Source organism: Hylobates moloch, unplaced genomic scaffold, assembly GCF_009828535.3.
Source record: "Hylobates moloch isolate HMO894 unplaced genomic scaffold, HMol_V3 SCAFFOLD_17, whole genome shotgun sequence".
NCBI classification, from domain to species: Eukaryota; Metazoa; Chordata; class Mammalia; order Primates; family Hylobatidae; genus Hylobates; species Hylobates moloch.
Window position 1 is genome coordinate 77,210,191 of NW_026652292.1, and position 26,601 is coordinate 77,236,791.

A 26,601-nucleotide genomic window follows, 5' to 3' on the forward strand; every position below is an offset into this window, starting at 1 on the left:
GTCTCTGAGCCTAGTTTCCCTGTTGGCTATGTGAGAATATTATCACCTACACCAAATGAACGTCACTGAGAGGATTAGTAATAGTGCCTCTTATGATCAGGCTTTGTTTTAATCGCTATGTGTGTGTGTATATATATGGCTATTTAATCATCACAAAAAAATCTTATAAGGTAGGTGACTAACATCTCTCTTACAGGTGAAGAAACTGAGGCATAGAAAAATTAAAATACCTTTTTCAAAGTCATATAACTATTAAATGACAGAATTGGGATTTGAACCCATGACATGTTACTCCGGAGTCCTTGCTGTACCACCTGTCCTACTGTCTCAAAACGGCACACACGAAGCACTTAGCCCAGTCTCTGGCCCAGAACAGACACTGGAAAATGTGATTTCTCATTGTTCTTGCTGTTGTTATGTCTGTCATGTCTTTCTTGATATCATTCTTTATGGCAGAGAAAAGATGATGCAGGGGAAACATGATAAACACATGGATGGATGGGTGGATGGCTATATGGGTGAATGGACAGATGGGCAGATACGTGAATGGATAGATGGAAGGATGGATGAGTGGATGGGTAGACAGATGGAGGGATGGATGAATGGATGGATGGATGACAGATGAATGGATGGAGGAATGCATGGGTAGGTGAATAGATGGGTCAATAGATGGCTGGCTGGATGGAAGGAAGATTGGATGGGTAGATGAAGGATAGATGATAGATGTGTGGGTGGATGGATATATAGATGGATGGATGATAGGTGGACAGGTGGGTGAATGGGCAAATTGAGAGATGGGCAGATGGGTGGATGAGTAGATAGAAGGATGGATGGATGAATAGATGAATGAAAGAATGGGTGGGTGAAAAAGATGGGTGGATGGATGGATGGAGGGGTGGAAGGGCAGATGAGTAAATGGATGATGGATGGGTGAATGAGTAGGTGCATGGGCACATGGGTAGGTGGAAGAACAAGTGAATGGGTGGGTGGGTAGACGGATGGATGGATTAGTGGGTGAATGAATGACTGATAGGTAGGTAGGTAGAGAAATAACATTTGAAACTCTTATTTGGAAAGGCAAAGTGTGCCCCACCTGAAGGTTAGATGACAATCATAGGAAAGAACTGTAGCATGGAAAATGTAAAGGTGGCTTTAGAAATGGAATAAACCTTGGATGTCAGCTAAGTAAGTCACCTTTCCAACCAATACCTGGGTTTTCTGAACATCTTCTCTGCCAGGCATTCCCCAGCCTCTGCTATGTGCACCCACCACAATGGGGAGCTAGCTGCCCCTCCAGGCTAACTCCCCTTATAGCGGAGCTTAGAGAAGTAGAAAGGCCTGCTTCATAATTAGGTGACATTTGTCTCCCTAAAATTTCCATCATTGTCCCAGGTTCCACTGTCTTATCCACGACAACCTTGCATATATCTGATGATTATAATCAGGTGATCACAAAATATCACCAATCCAGGCTAAACAGCCTTAAGCATCTGACACGGAGCCTTGCAAGCCATGGTGGGGATTTGAGTTTTACCAGGGAACAGGGGGAAGCTGGCGAAGGCTTTTCAGCACAGGTGACCCAACCGGGTTCACCGAAAAGGTGCCTCTGGCTGGTGTGTGAATGGACTGGACGGTCAGGGATGGACGTGAGTTGGTGGCAGAGGCCAAGAAAGAAATAGCAATGGCTGGGACTCAGGTGCTGGTGATGAGGTGGTAAGAGGTGGAGAGCTCCAGGAGGGAGAGGGGAGAAGTCCCAAGCAGGGACCAGTGTGGAGGTGAGGAGAGGCTGCGTCAGGATGGCACTGCAATTCAGCCGGTTGTTTGTAGTAAACACCATGTTTACCACATGTGACACTGTATAAATGGATTTCCGATTAAGGACAGACGCACCCTCCGGGGACTGTCAGCTGCCCAGCACTAAGATGGAGAACTGCATGTGTTTCCTGTGGCTGCTGTAACAAAGTACCACAAAGTGGGTGGCTTCAACCAACAGAAATGTCACCTCACAGCTCGGAGACCAGAAGGCCGAGACAAAGGTGTCAGCTCATGCAAACGGTAGGCAGCTGTGCCGGGAAGTTAACGTCCTCAGGAGCATCCTCCAGCCAGCAAGGGCTTGGAGCTGCTGGTGGATAAAAACCCCAAGGTGAGGGAGATGGCAGGGAGGGTCTGCAGCCTTAGACGAGGATTCTTGTGACTCAACTCAGAACCAACTAGAGGATGCATCAAACTAGAGGATGCATCATTGGGGTACTCTGTTGTCCTGCAGAAGTTCTCAAACTATTAAGCATCAGAATGACCAGAATGATTTGAAGATATAAAATGCAGCTCCCCAGGCCTGCTCTCAGGTTCTGGTTCAGAAGATGTGGCTTAGGGAGATGTATTTGTTTCCTAGGGTACTTTCTTATGTAGCCAAGTACCATCAGCTGGATGGTTTAGAACAACAAACATTTATTCCCTCACAGTTCGGGAGGCCGACAGTCCAAAGTCAAGGTGTTGGCAGGGATGGTTCCTCCTGCGGGCTGTGAGGGAGGATCCGTTCCATGCCAGCTTGGTGCTGCCAGCAACCCTTGGTATTCCTTAGCTTGTAGCTGCATCATTTCAGTGTGTGCCTCTCTTCACATGGGGTCCATCCTGTGTCTATGTTCAGATTTCCCTCTTCTTAGGAATATACCAGTCATGTTGGATCAAAGCCCACCCTAATAGTCTCACCTTAGTGAGGTTACAACTGCAAAGATTACACTTCCAAATAAGGTTACAGTCACTGTCCGAGGAGTTATGACTTCAACATAGCTTTGTGAGGGGACACAATTCCACCCATGACAGCAACCCTGACGGGACTGCAGTCCCTCTCCATCCATGACAATATCCAAGTAGAAATGGGTTGGCCATCTATTAGGCATACCAGAGACTATTCCTGCTCTAGCCAAGAATTTGGGCCAGATGACCACTAAGATCCTTTGCAGTATCCATATTCTAAGATTCTGTTTTCCTGGGAAGGTGTAAACTGCTTTATCTTCAGGTTAGCTCTTAACTCATGAGCTGGGACAATGCTCTTTCCCCTAGGAAAGGTAAGGCCATGGTAAAAAGTCTTTTCCTCTGGACAGAAAAGGGGCATTTGGTAAAAACTAGGGAAATCTGAACAGACTGTGAACTTTAGCTAATAATAATGTATCAATATTGGATCATTCACTGTAACAAATGTAGCATGCTAATATAAGACATGAGTACTAGGGGAAACGGGGTCTGGGAGATATGGGAACTCCGTATTCTCGTCTCAATGTTTCTATAAATCTAAAACTGTTCTAAAAAATAATCTATTACGTAAACAAAAAGTACAGCTGGACTCCTTAATGCGCGCCTGTTACAAACGAGGCCCACCCTCTCTTCAGCACTGAGATGCCAAGAATCTGGAGCTGCAATGGGAACTTGAAACGAGAGGCTGAAATCAGGCCGGGCATGGTGGTTCATGCCTGTGATCCCAGCACTGTGGGAGGCCGAGGCAGGAGGATCACCTGAGGCAAGGAGTTCGAGACCAGCCTGGCCAACATGGTGAAACCCCGTCTCTACTAAAAATACAAAAATTAGCTGCAGGTGGTGGTGGGCGCCTATAATCCCAGCTACTCAGGAGGCTGAGACAAGAGAATCGCTTGAACCTAGGAGGCGGAGGTTGCAGTGAGCCGAGATTGTGCCACTGCACTCCAGCCTGGGTGACAAAGTGAGACTCCGTCTGAAAAAAAAAAAAAAGAGGTTGAAAACAGCCTATATATCCTATACGGAGAAGAGGGGGCCTGGAGTCAGCCCTGGAGCCCAGGGAAGGCCCCCTGGCAGAGATGGCAGTTTTTGAGGAGATGGGGTCTCTCAGAAGCTCCTCTTTGAGAGAAGAAGGAGGGCACACATGAATTTCTCCGGGCTCTGGAAACCACAGTGCCAGAGGGGACCTCTCACTGGAGACGCCTCTCCCTTGCATTTACATCCTTGAGGTTTCAACTTAGCAGTCAGCTTCTCCGTTCCCTAAAGCGACTCTGCCCACCTGCCCTTTCCTTGCATTTCCAAGAGTTTCCTCCAATCCTTGGTGGGCAATGGCAGTGCAGGCCAGGAGCCCAGGGGCATCACTGCGGGGGTGGCTGGAGTTTTGCTGATGTTTTCTGAATTCTACACTGTGCCTGGAGTAAGAAGAATCCTATGGACTGTGCCGTTGAGGAAACTTGGAACCCAGGCTTGGCTTGGGCATGTGGGGCACGGTTAATCCGTGTCCAGGGGTGTAAGCACCACTCCAGACCGCTGAAGGAAGCCACTCTGTTGTTGAGTCAGGCCCCGCTGGCCATAACTGAGCAGAACGAGCAGTTGGGGACAGAGTGAGAAACATGCTGAGTGTCATGGGTGGGGTGGAAGCTGCCACTGCAATGCTGGTTCCACCTTGCGCTGTACCCTGCACCATGCTTCTTGGCACATGAGTCTTCTCTTCCTGCAAACAGTGGGTATTGATAGGCTCCCTGCTTTTCTTGGCTTCCTCCCTGGCACCCAGCCTACATCATGCCTAGCGCTGAGGGAGAGCACAGTAAACACTTGCCAAAAGAACAGAAGGTGTTTGTCAGACAGAACTCCTCAAGAAATCCTCACCTTGCTGGCAGATGACAGCGAGAGTTGCCGTGGGAACCCAGCAGGCATTCCCTCTGCTCTGCTCTCCAGTGACCCCTTTACAAACTCCATAAGAACCCCATCATGTCGGGTGCTGCACAGGAACCTGCCACCTCTCAGGAAATCCAGAAGCAAGGATCAGGTTTGAGGATAGGGCTGCTGTCCACCTTAGCTGACCTTTGCTCCTGCCAGCCATCTGGTGCTCCAGGTGAACTCTGATACTGATCCATCCAGAAAGGTAGAAGGGCCTAGACGCAGGTTATCTGTATCATGGGGCTGGAGTGAGGAGGGATTCAAGGGTCCACAAGGACCCCCTTTCACAGACTAAGGCCTCTTCCCTGCCACCACCTGTATGTCCAGCCTCCTGCAGTCTCTCCTCTGGCACTCGTTCCCTCTGCTGGAAATGCCCCATACACATTCTGACAAGTCCTAATGGCCCTTTAGACCCAGCCCAAACATGCTGGTTGAGGTTCACCTGGTACCGCCAGGCCTGCGCCACCCAAGGGACAGGGTTTGGTATGGGAAACAGACACAATCCGAGCATCACAGACTGTGCTGAGAGCCTCAGCGGCAGAGCACGCATACACAGCCCCTGGCATGGACCAAATGCTTAATCCACATGTAAAAAAAAAAAAAACGGAAGGAAGAGAAGGAAGGAAGGGAGGGAGGGAAGAAGAGAGGGAGGCAGGGAGGAAGGGAGGGAGGGAGAACAGAGTTTCAAAACAGCTTAGAACTTGGAAGGGAAAGAGAGGGGCATTATTTACGGGCCTCGTAAAACTGACCACCACCCCACAACGATCTCCAGTGGAATATATCACAACAGGTCATGAAGTGAGATGGTTCAATCCCAGAACTATTTCGTGAGCATCTGCCATGTGCAAGGAACCAGGTCTATCCCGCTCAACCCTGAGGGAAGTGGGGGAGGTGGGCGAGCTGCATTCTAGACTCAGAGAAGAGCTGCTTCCACTCAGACCTTAGGCTCTTCCCTCTTTGTGAGTCTCCTCTTGCATGATCTAAGAAGAATCTCCACCAAATGGTCCACAAACAGCCAGGAAGCACCAGAGGATGTCCTGGCCTTGGAGACAGAACACCTGGGTTTGAGCCCTGGACCAACCATTGCTGATGGAGAGGTAACTGTTCCCAGCGTGCCAGTGTCTAAGAAGACCCCTCAGCTCCTCAGAAACATTCCATAAACCATTCTCTGACACACCCCATTGAGTCCTCTAACCCACTGACCCCCTCCTTTCACTTCTTCTCGAGGTCCCTCAAGTCTCCACTTCCTTCCTCATCCTCCTGAGATATTGTGATCACTTCCACCCAAAGATTTCCAGCCCTAATTCCTGGAACCTGGAAATATGACCTTCTAAGGGAAAAGGGCCTTTGCAGATATAATTAAGTGAAGGATCTTGACACGAGGAGACTATGCTGGATTATCCAGTGAGCCCTAAATCCAGTCCCAAGTGGCCTCCTAAGAGAGAGGCAAAGGGAGATTTCATACACACAGAAGAAGGGGAGGTCACGTGCAGGCAGAGACAGAAGTAAGTTGGCCACAAGCCAAGAAGTGCTGCAGCCTTGGAAGCCCCAGAAGCTGGCAGAGGCAGGAACAACCCTCCCAGGGCATTTGAAGGGGGCATGGCCCTGCTGATACCTTGATTTCAGCCCAGAGAAACTGACTGGGAACTCTGGCCTCCAGAACAGTGACAGGGTGAGTTTCTGTTGCATGAAAACACCAAGGTCAGAGTGATTTGTTACAGCAGCCACAGGATACTAATACAGCTAAGTCCCTATCCCTCTCCCTCTCACCTGGAGAAGCTCTCCAGCCCAGCTCAGGTCCTGGCACCGGGATGAGGTCAGCACTGCATCGCATTGTATAGATAAGGCAACTGGAGTCACCAATGTGGTAAGTGGCAGAAATGGGACTCAACCCCAGCAGTCAGGCCTGGGTTTTAACCACTGGGCTCTATGCCTTGCCTGCCAGTGGCCTCCATGCCTCCATCCAGACCACTGAGACCACTGCAGGGGAAGGCACCTCGTCCAGGCAGGGAGGCCCACCAGCCTCACACGGGCACTCCATGCTGCTCAGCAAGTCTGGGTTTCTCTAGTAAGCCACTTCCCCATGGTCAGGACTGTTTCACACTTTTTACATTCCCGCCTTTTCCTCCCCTGCTGTCCTCACCTTGGACTTCATTGAGAAGCATCTGACAGGTTCATCCCATGTTCCCTCCCCAAGCCACACACCTGCTGCATCTACACAGACTCTGCTGTCCTTCCTACCATGATAGATGATGGCCCAACTCCTGTCCAGTCCTTCCATCAAACAGAATCTCCCTGCGAGAGTGTCCCAGCCACAGGACATCCTTGGAGGAAGCTGGGTAGCCTGAAGAGCCACATCACATCTGGAAACATGTTGTGTTGTCTTCTGGTTTGAGTAATGCTGCACCTCCTCCTAATCTTTGCTATCATGTATCTTATAGCCTCAAATTTTCTCTGCAGGCGACTTTCCACCAAGAACACCATTGTGTAGAGGCACCTACTGTGCCAGGCACTGTTGGAGGCACTGGGGATGAATCAGCAAGCAAGACAGAAGGTCCCTGCACTCACAGAACTTACTGCTCAGGTGAGTAAGATGAAATACAACAACATTAATTTGAAAAAAAAAAAAAAAAAAAAAAAGAGGTAGTTTCCGGCAGCCTTGAGTGTTGTGAAGAAAATTAGAATTTCAGGATAAAGAATGGAGGCAGTACTGCTGTAGGGAAGGCCCCTCAATGGCTCTGATGACTCTTCAATCTCTGTGCCCTCTACACCTCCCACCCTGGCCTGGTCCTTTTTTGGGTCCTCAAATGTCCACATCCCTTCCCACCTCCTGTGCATGCTGCCCACTCCAAAACGCTCATCACCAGCTCTCAGCTTAACAAGCCTCCATTAGAAGCGTCCTCTCCAAGATTCTTTAACAGAGCCCCTTGCCCCGTCATAGCTCTGACCATAGTGTGGAATTAAAGAGTTACCAGTGCATGGGGTTGTGTTTGCTTGTGTACGCTCTATAAGGACAAAAACCAAGACTCTTACTTGCTAGTGTCCGGCAAACAAGAGTCTTGGATCTACCACAGTGCTTGGTGCAGAAGGAGACCTCAGCAAGAATCTGTTGGATTCATCAATCCATTAATTGCTTTTTAAAAAGTACTGCATGCATGAACCAGCAACCCAATCAAAGAACAAGTGAACAAAGAACCTTGGATGAGTTGTTTAATTTCCCTGGGCTTCAGGTTTTTAGAGATGAGGAACAAAATCATTTCTCTAAAGTGTTTACAAAGAATAAAAATAGTAGTTGTAAAAATATACCATATGGTTGGCACATAAAAAACTACTAAACACAGATATTTAAAAGCCTCAATTTGACAAATACTCATGGAACACTTACTTTGTACAAACACAATTTCGAGATAGTTTAGAAGCAATGTTGGTAGCATCCAGAAAGAGTCCTAAGCTCGTTCTAATAATAGAGGAAACAGACATAGACCTGAACTTCTTTTTTTGTCTTATGTTCTTTGACTCTGAAAAATCTAAGCTCAGTCTTTTCAAAAAGCTGTTCGGTCAATAGAAGAAAAGATTGAAAACACTCAGGCCTAAGCCAAATCCATTACTACCTGTGTGACCTTAGGGAAAAACCAATAAACCTTTCTGAACCCCAGCTTCCTGATCTAAAACGAGAGAGTTGTGAGAATTAAATAAGATCACAGGCGAGAGGTGTGTGGCAGTGGTCAGGCCCAGAGTAAGGCTGGAGCTAAAACACGCTCGGCACTCCATGCCCCTAGAAGCTTCCAGGACCAGCCAGTCCTGCCCAGTTCCTCCCTCCTCCTGGTCCCAGCATGTGCTGGGACTGAGTCTACCTCCATTATAAGCACGGTCAAGGAGCCTGATAAAAATCAAAGGAAATATTCCTTCCTCAAATCCTCTCTGTAAGAGACAGCCTATGAATAAGCAATGTAAAAGATAAACCACCACGCACACCTAGGAAATGCTCTTTGTCAAAAATAACTCAGCAGGATAGAGCAAAGTTACGGCTCTGATGGGGCTTGAAATGAGAGGGCAATCAAGTCACCTAATGGCAGATTTCGAATCCCAGCTAAGCTTCATGTTAGAATTACAAATGGGATAACTGATTTGCCAGAGAAAAATGCTATTTTTAGTGCGGAGTGTATCACAGATTTCCACGCATACTAAGCTTCTGCCATTCTGAGTGACATTTTCTTTCTGGGAGCATCTAAGCAGGACTACACAGCAAGATGGAAAGATTAAAAGTAATTGGCAATGCTATAATTGAAAAAAAAAGGCTGGGTTCTTAAAACTAGTGTCCAACCACAATGCCTGAAACTGAATTGGCGTTCAATAAATATTGAATGTTGGGACGGGAGGGAGGATGGGAAGCTGGGGGAGAGGAAGAGAGGAATGAATTTAGCTCACAAGCTGAACACTCTCAGTGCATGCTTGATAATCAATGCTAAACACTCTTCAGGCAAAATAAGACAAGCTCCCAAGAGAAATGAATATAAAATTCCAGAGGTGCAAGAACAAAATCATTATAAACTTCAACATTCCTATTGTACTCAAGCATCAGGACTGGCAAACTGCAGCAGCTGCTTATAATTTCATATAATGTAGGGATAAAGAAAGACTGGGCTTCTTATGCCCCATCACTTTTTGAATAAAAAACAAAGACAGGAGGATTAATACTTTCCTATTTTAAAGTATTAATTACTTTAGTCGGAAGGCTATAGAGTACCACATACTTGCAAATTAAATATCCAGGTGCTGATTGCATGATCCAAATCATTTCACTCTAGTTTTCATTTTCATGTTTTGTAAGAAAACAGACTTTTAGCTCTGAAATCATTTGATAATTAGCTGCTCACACCACTTAATATAATAAGTGACATTTATGAACCTCTGCCAATAACTTCGCCTCCCACTGCTCGTCCATTTCTCCCTACTACTTCAGACAAGGTGGCAAAGTTTAATTTGTAATCCTTGGCATTCTGATTAGGGAATTAAGTGAAAACGAAGAATGGCATCTGGATGGCTGCACAAGGCTTAATTAACCAAGCCAGACAACTCTGGCACCCAGAAATGGACTAACAAGCCCTGACTCCCCTCTTGGTGCAAGGTCAGCCCTGCACTTACGAGGCTCCAGGCTTGGCTCTTCACCAGGCACTCAGTGAGGAAGGAGCACCCATTCAAAAAAGAGGAGAGTCCCTTTCTTCTGAGAACAGTCACTGAGCTCACAAAGTGGCATGAGTCAGACATAGCAGAGCTCTTCTCTCAGGCCAGTAAGTAGTTGCTCCTGAAAAGGATGAGGCAGAGCCGTTTCTGGTTCTACCTAGGATCTGCCGCTTTGTGTCACAGGACACCATTTCCTGGACCCAGGGAGACAGGATCAGGAAGCTGCTCAGTTTTGCTTCCCAGGTCTCCCATTTTCAGTATGCTTTCAATTCTCTTGAGAAAGACTCAAGGAAGGGCTAATCACCCTGACCACTTCTCTTTAGGGTCTGCTAATCTGACCAGGGCTCACAGGCAGCTATCACCATAAGGATGCATCCCCATCACAAGTCTCTTTCACATCATTACACATGACAGTATCACAAGGCTCTAGGTTATGGGTTCCCCATTTGAGAGATAAGAAAACCAGGCTCAGAGAATGTCTGTAACATATAAATGTGCCTGAGCCTAAATAGTGAGGAAGCTCAAGTTCCATTCTTCACTCACTACATGTATCACTGTGGGTAAACCTCTCAGCCTAGCTGAGCCTCAGCTACCTCAACTATCAAACACTGAAAATAAGATGCCATACCAAAAAGCAGTACCAAATTAAATAAGGGGTGTGACATGAGCACCAAATTAAATAAGGGGTGTGCACATTTCTAAATGCGACATAAACATAAGATATTTTATCGGAAAACATAAGGCATTACAGTTTATTGTCATCTTGATGATTCCAAATTCACAGAAATTACCCTCCAGTGGGTAGTGAGTGGACAGTAAGCCACACACCTTTAATCTAGAATAAAAAAGGTTTCCTATAAATGGAATCCAATTTGAAGGGTTCACATTTGGCCCCATTATTAATCATCAGCAGTCTAACAAGAAAGCAAAGAATGTTAAAATAAAAATAATCAGATATAACCAAATAAGAATTTGATCTGGGAGAAATGAAGCCCAGCTTTGAATGATCTCAATCTCTGATTGGATTAATATAATCCATAATTATGTTGCTAGCCACTTAGAAGAAGATAACATCACCCTCGTCCTGAGATTGTCTTCTCAACTTCCTATACAATGTCTAGCACATAATCAAAAATACACAGAGATACGAGACAAGAAAATATGATCAAAAACTGAGTGGTACTCTAGATAACAGACACAGAATGAGGGTACAGATAATAACGTCTTCAGTCAGAGACTTCAAAGTAATTTTGTTTGGGAGTAAATAAAAAAATAAGATTGAGATTTTTGGCAAAAAAAAAGGAAAATTAAAGAAAATATAAAGAAGTCATCTTAAATATCTGATGAAAGGAAAGAAGGAACGGCAAGACCATGCTGATGAACCTTATCTAGTTAAGGTTACCTATTAGACTGTGACTCATGTGTCCATCCAGGAGAAATCTTGGACAATGATTAAGAGCCTGGACCATGGAGCAGATGACCTGAGTTTAAAACCTGACCCTATCATTTACTACTACATGCCCTTGGGCAAGTTACTTGATCTCTCTCAAGTTCTCATCCATGATGTTACAGAGAGCAACACCTACTTCATGGGCTTGTTAAGAGGATTATACGAGTTGGTTCTGTAAAGTTCTTAAACAGTGTCTGGCACTATCTGCTATTGCACATAGGGAGTATGATGTTAATATTCATTAACTACATAAGAAGAAATGAATTCAGTTCAGCACACACTCACATCACCTGGTCTAGCCTCTCTCCCCTGCTGCCTCTTATTTCTATACTCAATACCCCAATCTGCACAGCAGCCACACTTGGCTACTGACATCTCACCAAACGCACCTTGCTCCTTTCACATCCTTACATCTGCCCTTTCTTTCCTCTGTCTGAAAATTGTTTCCATGCTTAGTCAACTTGGAAAGCTTCTTCATAAGCTTTCAGAATCAATTCAGATTCTCTCCCTCTTAACTAATGACTACTAGACTTAATATCTGGATGATGAAATAATCTGTACAACAAACCCCCTGTGACATGAGTTTACCTATATAACAAACCTACACACATATCCCTAAACTTAAAAGTTAAAAATAAATTTAAAAAAAATTTTAAATAATTAGTTCAATGCCACCTGCTCTGGGAAGCATTTCTATGACTTTCTCAGAAGTAATTACTTCCTCTTCTGTGCTCTGCCAGCCCTGACCGTCCCATTAGCATGGTGGTCACCCAATTTTGTGGTCACTTCTGTTTATGTTTCAGTCTTTCCTACTAGATCAGACTTCCTTAAAGCAGGAGGTATGTCTTCTACACCTCTTTTCCTAGACGCCAAACATTCAGTACATAGCAGTTGTTGAATTATGACTACAGAGTGACGAATGATTAACTGAATGAATGAAATATACTCAGTGTTTGGCCTTATGTCACTGTCATTAAAACATCCATCACATCTGTGGAAATATAATGGGATTTAGAATTCTTACTCTTCTAAGGCTTGAAGCATGCTCCCAGGGTCCTCGGAAGACAGAATGTCTATCATTTGGTCGTTAAGGGAAAGGTCCTCATTCACGCCATCAGCTGAGGTGAACGGCAAGGGTTCCAGCTTGCTCTCATACTGCCAAACCTTCAGGAGAATTGCAGAAATAATAATTGATTGGGCTTTCTTGTGAATTCCATGTGCTGAGAAAGCCAGGAGGGAAGGCCAGGGGTCTGCAGTCAGAGCACCCAATCAGCCCCACCACTGTGACTACGGTAAACCCAGACAAACCTTTGCAAATGTCCCTGAGCCTCCGTTGCCTCTGCAAAGAAATGGGATCATAATTCCAATAGCCCTGAGTGAGGATGTTGTGTGGGTAAAGTGGAACAATGGACAGAAAGAACTTTTCAACCTGTAAGACCTATAAAATATTTCACTATCATCGTCTTTATCATTATCAGGTAGAGGAAACCTCACAACGGGTATGGTGGACCTTGACATCAGAGACCTGGCTGGTTTCTAATCAGAATATAGGATTGAGCGGGGCATGGTGGCTCACGCCTGTAATCCCAGCACTTTGGGAGGCTGAGGTGGATGGATCACTTGAGGTTAGGAGTTGACACCAGCCTGGCCAACATGGTGAAACCCTGTCTCTACTAAAAATATAAAAATTAGCCAGGCATGGTGGCAGGCGCCTGTAATCCCAGCTACTCAGGAGGCTGAGGCAGGAGAATCGCTTGAACCCAGGAGATGGAAGCTGCAGTGAGTCGAGATTGTGCCACTGCACTCCAGCCTGGGTGAGAGTGAGACTCTGTCTCAAAAAAATAAAGAAAGAAAGAATATAGGATTGTGAGCTGGAAGTGACATTAGAGATAACTAAGCCCAACCCTCTGATTGGATAAGAGATATATCTGTTTTGTCTCCAATATCATTAACTCTGCAAAAATGCATGATAGCTATAGCTAACCTTTAACAATTCTTGTCCCTGTGCCAGATATTATTTTCAGTGCTTTGTGTTATCGTGAAGCAGTTACAACAACGAAGTGTTGGTGCCCCCACTTTACATATAGGAAAACTGAGGCCACAGAAGTGAAATAACGTTAGTGAAGGTGACACAGCTCAAAAGAGCCTGGTTGATTTTTGACCCCAATCCAACTCTGAAGGCTGCCTTCTGTTTTAGTGCAGGCCACTGACCACCACTATGCTGGCAAAAAAATAAAGAAAAATGTGAGAAGAGTTCATTCTGTGATGCCAGGAAAAAGGTACTGCAAAGTCTTCAGGCCTTAAATCAAATTCATACTCTTGCTTTCCTCTGTGCAGTTCTCATGATCTGCCTTAATCTCTGGAAAATGAATCCTGCTCTGACATCAAAGCAGCAGGGTGCGTTTAGTTCTTCTGATAACAGCTTTGGGAGAATCAGTACAAGGTCTGATTAGATGGGACGTTTTTCTTCTCACTTTTGCCCGCCAAGGAGATTGTAGGCTGACCTCATTTTGAAATGACAATCCTCTCCTCCAAGAAGCAGGGACAAAATGAGCAACAGGCTCCTCACAGAGGCTGGGGCGGAATTTCCAGCCTCCAGAGCCCCTGGGCAGGACTAAGTCCATCAGGACCCAGGTCCCTGATGAAACACACCCTTTACCAGCCACCTTCCCTTTCTGCCTCACTTCCCACCCCCTCCCCTTATGTCCTGGGATCACTTCCCACATAAACTATTTGAATTGGAATTCTAGTCTCAGGTGATGGGCTGCGTGTGGGTGATGGGGTGCGTGTGGGTGATGGGATGCGTGTGGGGTGACGGGATGCGTGTGGGGTGACGGGATGCGTGTGGGGTGACGGGATGCGCGTGGGGTGACGGGATGCATGTGGGTGACGGGATGCGTGTGGGGTGATGGGATGCACGTGGGTGACAGGCTGCTTGTGGGTGACGGGCTTTGTATGGGGTAACGGCTGCAGCGGTTCTCCCACCTGGTTGCTGGTTAGAAATTTTAAAAACGACTAAACCAGGCATGTTGGTGTGTAGCTGCAGTCCCAGCTACCTGGAAGGCTGAAGCAGGAAGATTGCTTAAGCCCAGGAGTTCCAAGTTGTAGTGTTGTGTGATTGTGCCTATGAATTGCCACTGGACTCAGCCTGGGCAGCACAGCAAGACCCTGGCTCTTAAGAAAAAAAAAAAAAAGAATGATGGGGATGCATCCCAGGACAAACATCAGTTTTGGAGGTGGGCCCTGGGCATGGGTTTTTGTGCACAGCTCCCTCAGCGATGCTGATGGGGATCCAGGGCTGAGACCCACAGAAGTGGGGGATGAACTTCAACCTCACATCCACCAACTTCCAAACCACCCTCAGGGAAGACTCACCCGATGTCTGGTGAGCATGTTTCCCTTCAGACACTGATAGCGAACCATGAGGAAGAGGGCAGCCCAGGTCAGCACAAGGGAGAAGAGGAAGGCGATGAAGAACCCTGCTGCGTGGAGGCCATGGTGCGGCAGAACCTGTGGAGACAAGAGGAGAGCAGGATTCATGCGTGGTCAGACTGCATGTCTCCCAGGCCACACAGATGATAGAGTGTCAGAGCAGACCAAGCAGGGAGCCAGGGGACTCACTTGCATTTGAGTCCCGCTCTGCCAGCTACCAGCTCGCTACCTGGAGGCCCTCGCTGGTCCTCTCTGAGCCTGAATTTCCTCAGTGCATGACAAGCCTGTCAAAGACCTGAGGCATGGTGATTTGCACACAATAGCATCATCCAGCCGCAAGCCTAGCACATCACAGACACTCAATAATGCTAAGTTCCCAAATCAAATACACGATAATCCGAAGGAAGCACTAGGGATCTGTGACATTTTCTGAGAATCATGGGTAGAATTTTGCAGAGGCCAGACGAAGAACCCATGGCACTCTCACCTTCCCGCTACCCTCTATAACTTTAGATTAAATAATTAAACGCCAATTTTTACAGTATTACATTTAGAGAAAATCTCTTGTCTTCTGACTGGTGAGATTAGTGGGCCACATTTACCCCCACCCCTCCTTCCCTGCTTCTGCCTTCCAGCATTTTTTAAGTTTATAGCATATATATTTTGTTCTGCAACCAGAATTCAATCCTGATTATTGTTTATAGGTTAATCCCAGCAACTACAAATTTTAAAAGGTAATATTATTATTATGATTAGGCAAATGTTGCTCACTGCAGAGTAAAGTAATTGGATCCAATCCTGTGTCACTAAATATCTGCCCCTCAAAGGAGTATGTTCCTAATTCAGTCCCTTTTCTCACACTTTATCAATTATTCCAAATCAGGCTACATTTTTAGTTTGCTTCAATGTGAATTAGCACTTACTTGTGTGACATTTTGTTTTTCCTGAAGTTTTTCATGGCGTATCTTTTTTCTTCCTAGCATACACCCATGTTCGTAATAATACTATCTGTTACAGAGAGTCAAATTTACTTTTTCTTAAAGTCATCATTCCAGAGTTCTCCGACTGATTTAATCAGATCTGGCTACTTTCTAGGTTTTCTGGTATCATAGAGAGCTTTTTCTTTTTCTTCACTGCCTTCTATATTGTCACAGCATTACTCATTGAAGAAAAACTGTTTCTTGGATCCCATTTCTTCCTTTTTCTCGGATAATTCTTTTTTATTTTAATGAAGTATCCTAAGTATCTATTTATTCTCAAGTAAGTTTGTTTAGAGAAGATGTTCTTTTCTCACATCTGGCAATGCTGTCACTTAGTTCTCAGTTTGATTGACAGTATGGCTGGCTACATAATTCAAGGCTAAAATAACTTTCCCTCAAAATGTTGATGGTACCACTCTACTGTCTTCTGACAGAAGTGTGCCTGATGACCTTTTAGAAGGATCTGTTTTTGTTTTCTGGGTGCTTTTTAAGATTTCCCCCTTTTCCCTATAGTTCTGAATATCTTAACATTTAAAAGAAGATATTTGAATACATTTCTAATAATATATAAAAAGACTTATATACTAATGTAACTTTGCAAAAAATACACACAGTATAATCTCCATTTCACTAAAATAATGTGCATATATAGATATACATGTGTAAATTATACAGAAAATCCTCCAGAATTTTATTTGAATGTAATTTCTTGATGAGCTTTTCCACCTTATTTATGCTTGTTTTCTAATATTTCTGCAATGGCTAGGTATTACTTGTGTAATAAGAGATAATTATTATTATTACTACTATTGTTATGACGATTATAAAAAAAAGTAAGGCAAATTTGATAGATGAAAATCACCCAGACTGCTGAGGCTTTGTCAACCCAAATCACAACCCAACTTCTTCCTGTTTTCAATCCTGCTCCTTTCTTTTTCCTTTCATAGGGGGTCACTGATTGTACCAAGGGTCCCCAAGGCCACCTGCATACAATCCCACCCACAAGTATGGTTTATTACAGCAAAGAGATACAAAGCAAAGTCAGAAAAGGGAAGAATGGAATAAAGCCCAAGGAAAACCAGGCATATGCTTCCAGACTCCAGCGGAGTCACAAAAGACATGCTTAATTCCCCCAGCGAGGGGTTGTGACAACTCATGTGAAATGTTTTCTACCAGGGAAGCTCATTAGGGACTCAGTGTCCAGGGTTTTTATTCGAGGCTGATCACACAGGCACCCTGTGCCTAGCATGTACCAAAATTTCATACTCCAAGAAAAACAGCAGGTAATCAGCATAAACTATACGTGTAAAAAACAGTTCAGGCACAGGGAGCCACTCTTAGCAGTTTTAAGAAGATGGGAATTCTGAAATCCAAGTTTCCAGACATCAGCCCAGGATCAATCTTGTAAGAAAGCTTTTCTAAGGATAGCAGCCTTCAGTTGGATATGCTAACTCTTCTCTGCACAATGGAAAGCATATTATACCCCCAATTCTGCATCAGCATCTGTCTCCAGAAAAGCCAACCTGTGACAATTAGTTTAATTCAAAATGGCTCCAGACCATGGGATACCGAATATATTGTTTAGGAGCTAGAAGACAATTAGCCTATTCCTCATTTTTGCAGCCACAGTGCAGACTGTAGTCAAGGTTACATTTTTTCTGACAGACCAATGAGGCCACCCTGACCTTCTAGACTGTCAAAGCTAAGTTAGGTCAAAAACAGGAGCTTCAGTTCAAATGCTTATTGAAATCTGAATCAAAGTGTGATGCCACTTATAACTCACCTTTGATAAATCAGCCTCTGTCCACAGAGGCTGTTATCAGAGACTGTAAGAGAACGAATTCTGTTTTCTTGCTCTAACATCCTCCTGATCCTAAATCTGGAATTTTGATTAGCACCAAAATGAAATCCAAGTACTCCATTTGTTCTAGACATGTCCCTCTGCTCCCTAAGCCCTGATTGTGTACCTACTAGACAAGAAAAAAATCGATAAGTGAATAAACATAAATAGCATTGCATGGAGGTTATGTCAAAATATTGATGGAAAGGAAACTAAAAAAAATCTGTCTGTAAAAGAACACAGTAGCTAAAGATCAGCAATCTGTTTTCAAGACTGTTAACGGTTTTTTCATCTTCGAGAAGAGGGAACGGGAGGTAAAGGGGATTAACAATTTTGATCACCTACAAAACGCCAATCTCTGGGCTAGGCAAATGTAGTGAGTTGAGTTGAGTTGTGTTCTCCAAAAAGACATGTTGAAGTCCTAACCCCAATAGCTATGAATGTGACCTTATTTAGAAATTGTCTTTGTAGATGTAGTCAGGTTAAGATGAGGTCATACTGGGTCACAGTGAGTCCTAAATCCAATGATTGTGTCTTCATGAGGAGAGGACATTTGTAGACACACACAGAGAAGATGGCCATGTGAAGATGGAGGCAGATACTGAGTGATGCTGCTATAAACCAAGGATTTCAAGGAATGCTAAGGATTTCTGGAGCCACCAGAAGCTAAGAAGAGACAAAGGAAGATGCTTCTCCAGGGTCTTTATAAAGAGCGTGGCCCTGCCTGCCTACACCTTAATTTCAGACTTCCAGCCTGCAGAACTGTGAGAAAATTAAATTGTTGTTTTAAGGTACCAAGCTTGTGGAGATTTGTTATGGCAGCCTGAGGACACTAACACAATGCTTCATATACTTTACTTCATTCAATCTTCTGTAATCCCGTGGAACACGTATCATCCCTGTTCTACTGATAAACAAATGGAGATGCAAAGAGATTAAAAAATTAATTGAAGTCCACAGCTAAAACAGAATTAGCTCTGCTGGACTCCAATGTCTACGTCTGTCCCACTAGAGCTGGACACTACTTACTGTCCAGGGGGCTGTTTTTCTAAAATATTTTTAGTCCTAATCTCCCACACCATGGTAGAAGTTAGTTGTATGATTGACATTACATATGGGCAGCATCACTCTACCGTAAAAGGCAGGAAAAGAACTATCTTGTATGTTTCTTCTCCCCTTCTGTCTCCCTGCCTCCCTCCCTCCTGCTTCATGAAGTGGAAGTGGACAGCTGAGTCAGGCTACCTCAAATCTCTTCCTCTTTCCACTTCCAGCTTCTAAATCCACATCTTCAGATCTTACTTTCCTTTGGCCACAAGGGCATTGCCAAGAGAAACTGAAGAGTAGAGGTACTGTGGGCAGTTCAGTGGAGCAGGGTCTAGATCAATGCTTAAAGTAGCAACACAGTTGTGGGAATGGAAGCCTGGATCTAGGAAGAGGGAAAAACCAGGGCCAGTTCTGCAGATCCCATCACCTTTCACACCCTTCTCTTACAATTCCTGCTTACTGACACCAAGTGACAAGCAAACCTAGGTACAGCCTACCCACTCATGACCCTCACTTTCTTCATTTATCTGTGTTGTTAAATTATGTTGGGTCCTGCCCTGCCTACAACGCCTCTACACTTCAATCTTCTTCCTCAGTGAAGAATGACCAAAGAAGAGTAAGATTTCAATATGTAATTTTATGAGAAGGAGGAGGCTCCATATAATCACTACCATCACTATCATCATCACCAACATTAATACTACCACCATGATTATCAACATCATCAATATCCCCATCATCACTACCTTCACCATCACCATCATGATCAAGATCTTCATTAACACCATCATGATCACCATCAGCAGCAGCATCACCATCAAATTCATCATCACCATCACCACCATGACCGTCACCACCATCACCATCGCCACCATCAATATCAACATCTCATCAATATCTCCATCATTTTTATCTTTACCATCACCATCAACACCATCATGATCACTGGGCAGGATCTCCATCAAATTCATCATCACCATCCCCACCATCACCATCACCACCATCACCACCATCACCATCGCCACCACCATTATCAACATCATCAATATCCCCATCACCATCATCTTCACACTGGCCATCACCACCATCACTATCAACATCATCAATATCACCATCACCATCATCTTCGCCATCACCATCAACACCATCAGTCAACATTATCAATATGCCAATCACCTTCACCATGACCATCACCACCATCATTATCAACATCATCAATATCCCCATCACTATCAATATCCCCATCAGCAGCAGCATCACCATCAAATTCATTATCACCATCACCACCATGACCACCACCACCATTACCATAGCCACCATCATTATCAACATCATCAATATCCCCATCACCATCATCTTCACCATGACCACCACAATCACTAGCAACATCATCAATAACACCAGCACCATCATCTTCACGCCTACCACCATCAACACCATCATGACACCATCAGCGGCAGCATCACCGTTACTATTGTCATTTCAGAGAACATGTATTATGCAGATACTAAGCACCAGGGATGGATCTAAGTGCTTTACATGTATTAATCCATTTAATCTCCACAATAATACTCTGTGATGGGAACTATTTTAACCCCCACTTTATAAATTATAATGTCATTGTAGAAATAAGTTTTTAAAATGGCCCAAGGTCACAGAGAGAGTAATTAGTAGACCCGAGACTCACATCCAGCAGTTGGGGCTAGTGGCCTTCATACACCACCTGCCTCTCCTAGGCTGGCCCTTTATCAGTAGCCCTGCATCGAGCCATCAAGGGTTTGTGCCCCTGTTAACACTTTCATTCCCACTCTGAGTATGCAGCTCACCTTTTGGGGGTGAGGGAGTAGTAGCAGGGCAGGATTTTGGAACTCCTGAGTCTCTTGCCAAAAGCCTTCCTAATCCCTTCAAATTTTAATTTTGTCCACAGACCAGGCTTTATTCCCTTTTTAATATTTCAAACAATACTTTATTTATTTGTTTTTGAGATATAGTCTTGCTCTTGTTGCCCAGGCTGGAGTGCAATGGTACAATCTCGGCTCACTGCAACCTCCACCTCCTGGGTTCAAGCGATTCTCCTGCCTCAGCCTCCCAGGTAGCTGGGATTACAGGCGCCTGCCACCATGCCCAGCTAATTTTTGTACTTTTTGTAGAGATGGGGTTTCACCATGTTGGCCAGGCTCATTTTGAACTCCCAACCTCATGATCTGCCCACCTCGGCCTCCCAAGGTGCTGGGATTACAGGCGTCAGCCACCACGCCTGGCCTCAAACAATATTTTAAGTGCAGAATTCTTACATCCGTTTCACACGTGTAGAAACCAAGGTTTGCTATAATTTTGTTTGCCTGAAACTCTCTATTTAAGTGGATACATCAAGTGGGCTGCCAGGTTTGACCCCGTGTTTTGATGTGACACTACACTTTCCTGATGTTAATTCAATGAGTCAATGGAGCCCTGTACTGGGTGCTGGAAGAATGAGGAGGAACCAGAGCCAGGCCCTACTCAAGGAAGCTCACAGCCCCACAGAGGAATGAACAGGCAGGCAGATGCTGATGCCACGGTGTGTCTGGGCTGAGGCTGGGGAGCCTGGAGGACTGGGGGAAGGAGGGGAGCTCCTCTCCTAGCTCAAAGGACAGGAGAAGGCTTTCCAAGAGGTGATCCAGTGGGCAGAGGAGAATGAGCTGGGCCAGGGGGAGGGCGAGCCTGGAGAAGGACTGGCCTGAACAAGGCCTGAATCCAGCAAGAGAAGCAGCCCCAGCCCGACAGGGCCTTCAAGAGCAGGTTAGGGATTTGCTGTGCTATCCTAAGGGAATCAGGGGAACAAATGAGAGGCTTTAAGCCATGAAGAAACATGGTTAGATCAGTATTTTAGAAAGACAACTCTGGCCGCTGTATGACTTCAGCCTGGAGGAAGGTAAACCTGGATGCCAAGGGAGAAATGGGGGGCATGAAAAGAGGCTGCAGGAGGCAACAGGACACGCCAGCAAGGACCATGGAATTTGGCCTTTGATGGGGGTTCAACTCTTAGATCCACTCCCTTCCACACTGTGGGAGACTGGGTCTCCCCAGCCCTGATAGGCAATAGGTTAAAAATAGAATTACTACCATACAACCCAGCAATTTCACCCCCAAGCATACACCCCAAATAATTTAAAACAGGTATTCAAACAAAAATCTGTACTCGGATGCTCACAGCAGCACTGTTCACAATAAGCCAAACGTCCTGATGAATAAAGAACATGTGTATATCCATATAATAGAATATTATTCAGCCATAAAAAGGAATGAAGTTCTGGTGCATGCTACAACATGGAGGAACACTGAAAATGTGATGCTAAGTGAAAGACGCCAGACACAAAAGGACACGTACTGTGTGATTCCACTTATCTGAAATGTACAGGATCGGCAAATCCAGAGACAGAAGCAGATGAGTGGTTTGCCAGGGGCTGGGGGAGAAGGAAATGGGAAGTCACCAATGGGTACCAAGTTTCCTTTCGGAGTGGGGAAAATGTTCTGTAAGCAGAGAGTGGTGATGGCTGCACAACACTGTGAATGTAGTAACTGTCAATAACAGTAAATGTTATGCTGTGTATACTTTACCACACACACAAAAACAGTGCCTAATGTTTAGGGTTATGGTACACAGAAGTCAGTAAATCTGAGCCGCTATTACTACTACTGTTGTTGGCTGGTGGGAAGGGCACAGATCAGGAGACAGAGTCAACGGAGTGTCATGATGGAATGGGTATGTAAGAGGCCAGACACGGGAACCAACAATGTCCCTGAATCCAGGTCGGGGGGCGGGATGCTGGTGGGACCCACTGCTGCAGTGACGAGTTCAGAACCAGAAGTGGCTGAGAGCACCAGAATCAGCCCCATGTTAATCATACTTCTGAGATTCCCTTAAACATGCTGCAGCCAAGTTCCACTGAGAATCACTGTAAGTACAGATTCCAAAGAGCATCTTTACCTTAAACCTCATTGTCTAAGAATAAAGAAAAAGAGATGGTTATCCCAGCTTCCCATCCCCCAGAGTCCTCCTCACTTTCCTTCTTGTCTCTGGAAAAGAATCATCCGCGATTACCACCCTTTAATCACATATTAGCAGGAGCAGATGCCTTTGATGCATTCTGTCACTGCATTTATGAAGAGCGATGCCGGATAAACAGGCCTTTCAAAACGAATGCTTTAAATGCTCAGAATCCAACACCAAGTTACAAAAGCATGATGAAGAATTGTTTACAGAGTTTGAGTTCAATTATGTACTAAATATATTCATAGTCTTGTGGATGGTGAGATGTGAACATGTTAGCAATGGCTCTCCCTGCTGGTGGGATTATGGCATGAAGCTATTTTATTCTTCCAACTTTTCTGTATGTAGAGGGTGGTGGTAAGAAGAGGACATTTCTTCAAAATGCCCACAGTGGCCTTATATTAAATCCCACCCACCCAACCCTTCAAAACACAGAAAATGCTTGATGAACATGGGAGATGACATGAATGTTTCCTCTGGAACAGAGTCTAGGAATCATTTACTTGAAATCTTTTACTTTGAGCTTGAGACCCAAGAAGCAGAGGGGTGAGTGGCTTGCTGGCCCTTGTCACACAGTCCTTGAGGGGCAGCCCTGAGGGCAAAGAGACCCTTGGCCTCCCAGCTGACAACACGGGCAAGAGTGAGATCTGGAAGGTAATCACAGGCAGAGACAATCACACTTACCAACGCAGCTTTGCTAATTTACCAATCTAGCGAATAGCATCTGGAGTAGAGAACACATCACACAGCATGATTCTGACTGCAATGATGTTGAGTTCTGAACCTGGCCAGTTCCCAGAGCCTCTCTGGACCACAGGTTTTTACTCTAAAATGAGAAAGTGGGACTAGATAATCTTTAAGGACTCTTCCAGTTCAACAATTCTATTCTGATGTCAACAAAAATGTATTAAGTGCCATCCAGAGGAATAATCTCAACTTCACACAGTGCCAGGCTTTAATAAATGATCCAATGCATAGGACCCCAGCCAAGGGCACAACTAGCTGGCCAGGGGAGGGCTAGGGCATCACAGCGTGCAGATGCTGGTCAGGGTCCAGAAGGAGGTTTACAAGTTGCCCAAAGAACAGGTAAGATAAGAACAGGATGTGCAAAACCAGAGCGTAATAGAAAACAAAGGCACCCAGTGGCCCTGGGAGATGGTTAGCAGGGGTCAGCTTTCCTGACGGATCCTGAATGGGGGCCCCTCAAGAATAGAAAGCAGACAGCTTTGTGTTTTAGGCAAGACCACTCCAGCGTGGACAATGGGCTGGGTAGGGAGGAAAACGAGGCAGAAAGGATAGGAGGCTGGAGCAATAATCAAAACAAGAAATGCAGATTAGGGCAATGGTTAGAATGTCCACGGAGAAGGCAAAAATGATAACGTGCAATTGTGTACAAACCCCCAGGCCTACAAATCCAACTCACGGCCATGTGATTTTGCCTACAGAGTGACACGGGCCGCCACTGTGCTTCAAGGGCATCTCGTAAGCCTCGTCTTTGAGAGATTCTCATATCGTAGACAGCTGGCTATTGTGGCATTCCATCTCTTATAAATTAATGTTAAGATGTTCTTTATAAAAAAAAAGATGCTCTTTACATATTAAAAACATTAATCTTTTGTCTCTTATGTATATTACAAATATTTCCCCAAGTTTTTCACTTATCTGAGTGCTGTTTTTAAATGTAAAGTTTGTAACTATGTGTACCTAAATCCACAGTTTTCTCCAGATCATATCCTATTAGCCCATATTTACTTTTTATAAATTGCTATATTTACTTAGATTTTAATCTAATTAGGAAATTCATCTTTATCTTTCTTTCAAAAGACCCAGTCAGTTGTTACCAAATTCATGTATGATACATCCTCCTTCTCCCATTGGTTTAAAACATATTTATAGATGTGTGTGTAGATTTCATCTTTTGTTCCATTGGTCTGATGTTTTTTGCAGCAGTCAAATGCTGCATTAATGTAGCTTTGTAATATTTTTAATATCTGCTGGGGTAAACCTCCCAAATTACTCTTCATTTTCAAAACCTTCCCATCTGGGTTCATAATTTATATTTTCAGATGAAACTATGATTTTTTTCACATCCCCTCTAAAGTCCCATTAAAATTAGTATTGGAGGCTGGGTGTGGTGGCTCAGGGCTGTAATCCCAGCACTTTGGGAGGCTGAGGTGGATCACCTGAGGTCCGGAGTTCAAGACCAGCCTGACCAACATGGTGAAACTCCATTTCTACTAAAAATACAAAATCAGCTGGGCCTGGTGGTGGGTGCCTGTAATCCCAGCTACTCAGGAGGCTGAGACAGGAGAATTGCCTGAACCCAGGAGGCAGAGGTTGCGGTGAGCCGAGATCGTGCCACTGCACTTCAGCCTGGGCAACAAGAGCAAAACTCCATCTCAAGAACAACAACAAAATTACTATTGGAATTGCACTCTAAATGAATTGGGGTACCATCACAATTGGTTTAAATGTCTCTCTCTGATTAGACCAGAGATCCTGGCAGCAGAACACTGTGACCTGTTCTCCTGGTGCCCAGCACAGTACCCGGCTCTTTCATGGGCACATGTGATGAACACAGAAGGGGATATCTAGTGCCATCTGAGACCTGCATTCAATGTGTGATTCTTATTTTCTCTCAAAAAGACAGTACTCTCATCCAGGAGACAGAAAGGGGAAGATGACTTCTTGAGAAAAAACGAGAAACAATTTCTTGGGGACTCGTTTTCCTTGGCTGACATGTGTCAGTTTCACCCTCAGGAAAGTAACAGGAAATTAAGGAGATAATGGGGTAGCTCCCAAATGCGGCAGAATCTCTATTTACACAATGGAAGCCTCACGTCTTTACCCTGTATTTTTAAACTGCCTGATGCAAATGTCAGGGGTGCTGCCACCCTCCTGGCAAGCTCATCCTATTCATCACCATTACACCTGTCTGGTGTAATTCCACTATCTCTTCAGGTTCCCCCGTCAGCCCTGCTGGAACACTTGCTATGACTGCTATGGCCTTGCCTCACCCTTATGTATGTGTCACCCAGTAGTGCTTGGTTCATGCCTGACCAGCAGTCAACACTGGCTTAACCTAGAAGTCAGATCTTCAGCTGCCCATTCTCCAACTTCAATTAAATCTTACCTTCAAGACCCCATTGAATTCTTCCTCCTCCAGGAAGCCTGCCAGTCCACCCAGCCCATGGAGTTCTCTCTCTCTCTGCTGTCAGTGTCCATGGTACAAGCAATCTATATTTCAGGTCACAAACTCACAAACTCAGTGAGTGCTGTGCATTCTTCGGTCTTTTTTTTTCATGTACTGCCTCAGTGTGAGGGTGGGAATGGTGGGTGACAGGCAACCCGAGTGTCCATGCTGCCGCACACTCCATTACTTCCTAGAATCTTGCACTGAGCCTGACATATACTTATAGCACCTGTGTGGCCCCCGTGGGCATTGGAACATGAGGCCCTGAGGCAAAACATTCATTGTCAGCATCACAGAACACTTGGCACAGCTGTGTTGTTCTCATGTGTAAATAATAGTAATAATACTGCTGACGACAACAGCTGACGTTTATGGAGCCGTCACAGTGCCGAGCACTGTGCTGAGTACTTTACATCCCTTGATCCATTTACCTCAACAACCATCCTATTAAGTGAATATTGTTATTACTCTCATTTCACAGTTGGGGAAACTGAGACCCTCAGAGGTAACTGACGTGCCCAGGGTCACATGCAATCAGTGGAGGGACAGGGATTCAAAGCCAGGCCTTATGGTCCAAGGGTCTGCTGGGCCCACACAACGCCATAGGGCCACCCTGTGCATACACCTCCTCTCCCCACTCAACAGGGAGCTCCCTGAATGTGGTCCACAGCCTGGGGGCACCTGTCTTGGGGGCTGGTGTGGCTGAAATCCAGCCCCAGCTCCACGGCCAGGACTTGCATCCACAGGTCTGCATCCCAAGGGGCAACTATTGCTCTT

General features: G+C 45.1%; 1 protein-coding gene across 1 annotated transcript in view; it reads right to left on the reverse strand.

The window, feature by feature from the left end:
- EVC2 (EvC ciliary complex subunit 2) overlaps positions 1–26,601 on the reverse strand; it is a 134,994-nt gene that overhangs the window by 83,436 nt on the left and 24,957 nt on the right. Inside the window, exons 6-7 of the mRNA XM_058430107.1 lie at positions 14,681–14,815; positions 12,330–12,469 (exon numbers count right to left, since the gene is read on the reverse strand). Of these exons, the coding sequence (XP_058286090.1) occupies positions 12,330–12,469; positions 14,681–14,815 (275 nt within the window). The remainder of the gene's footprint in view (positions 1–12,329; positions 12,470–14,680; positions 14,816–26,601) is intronic.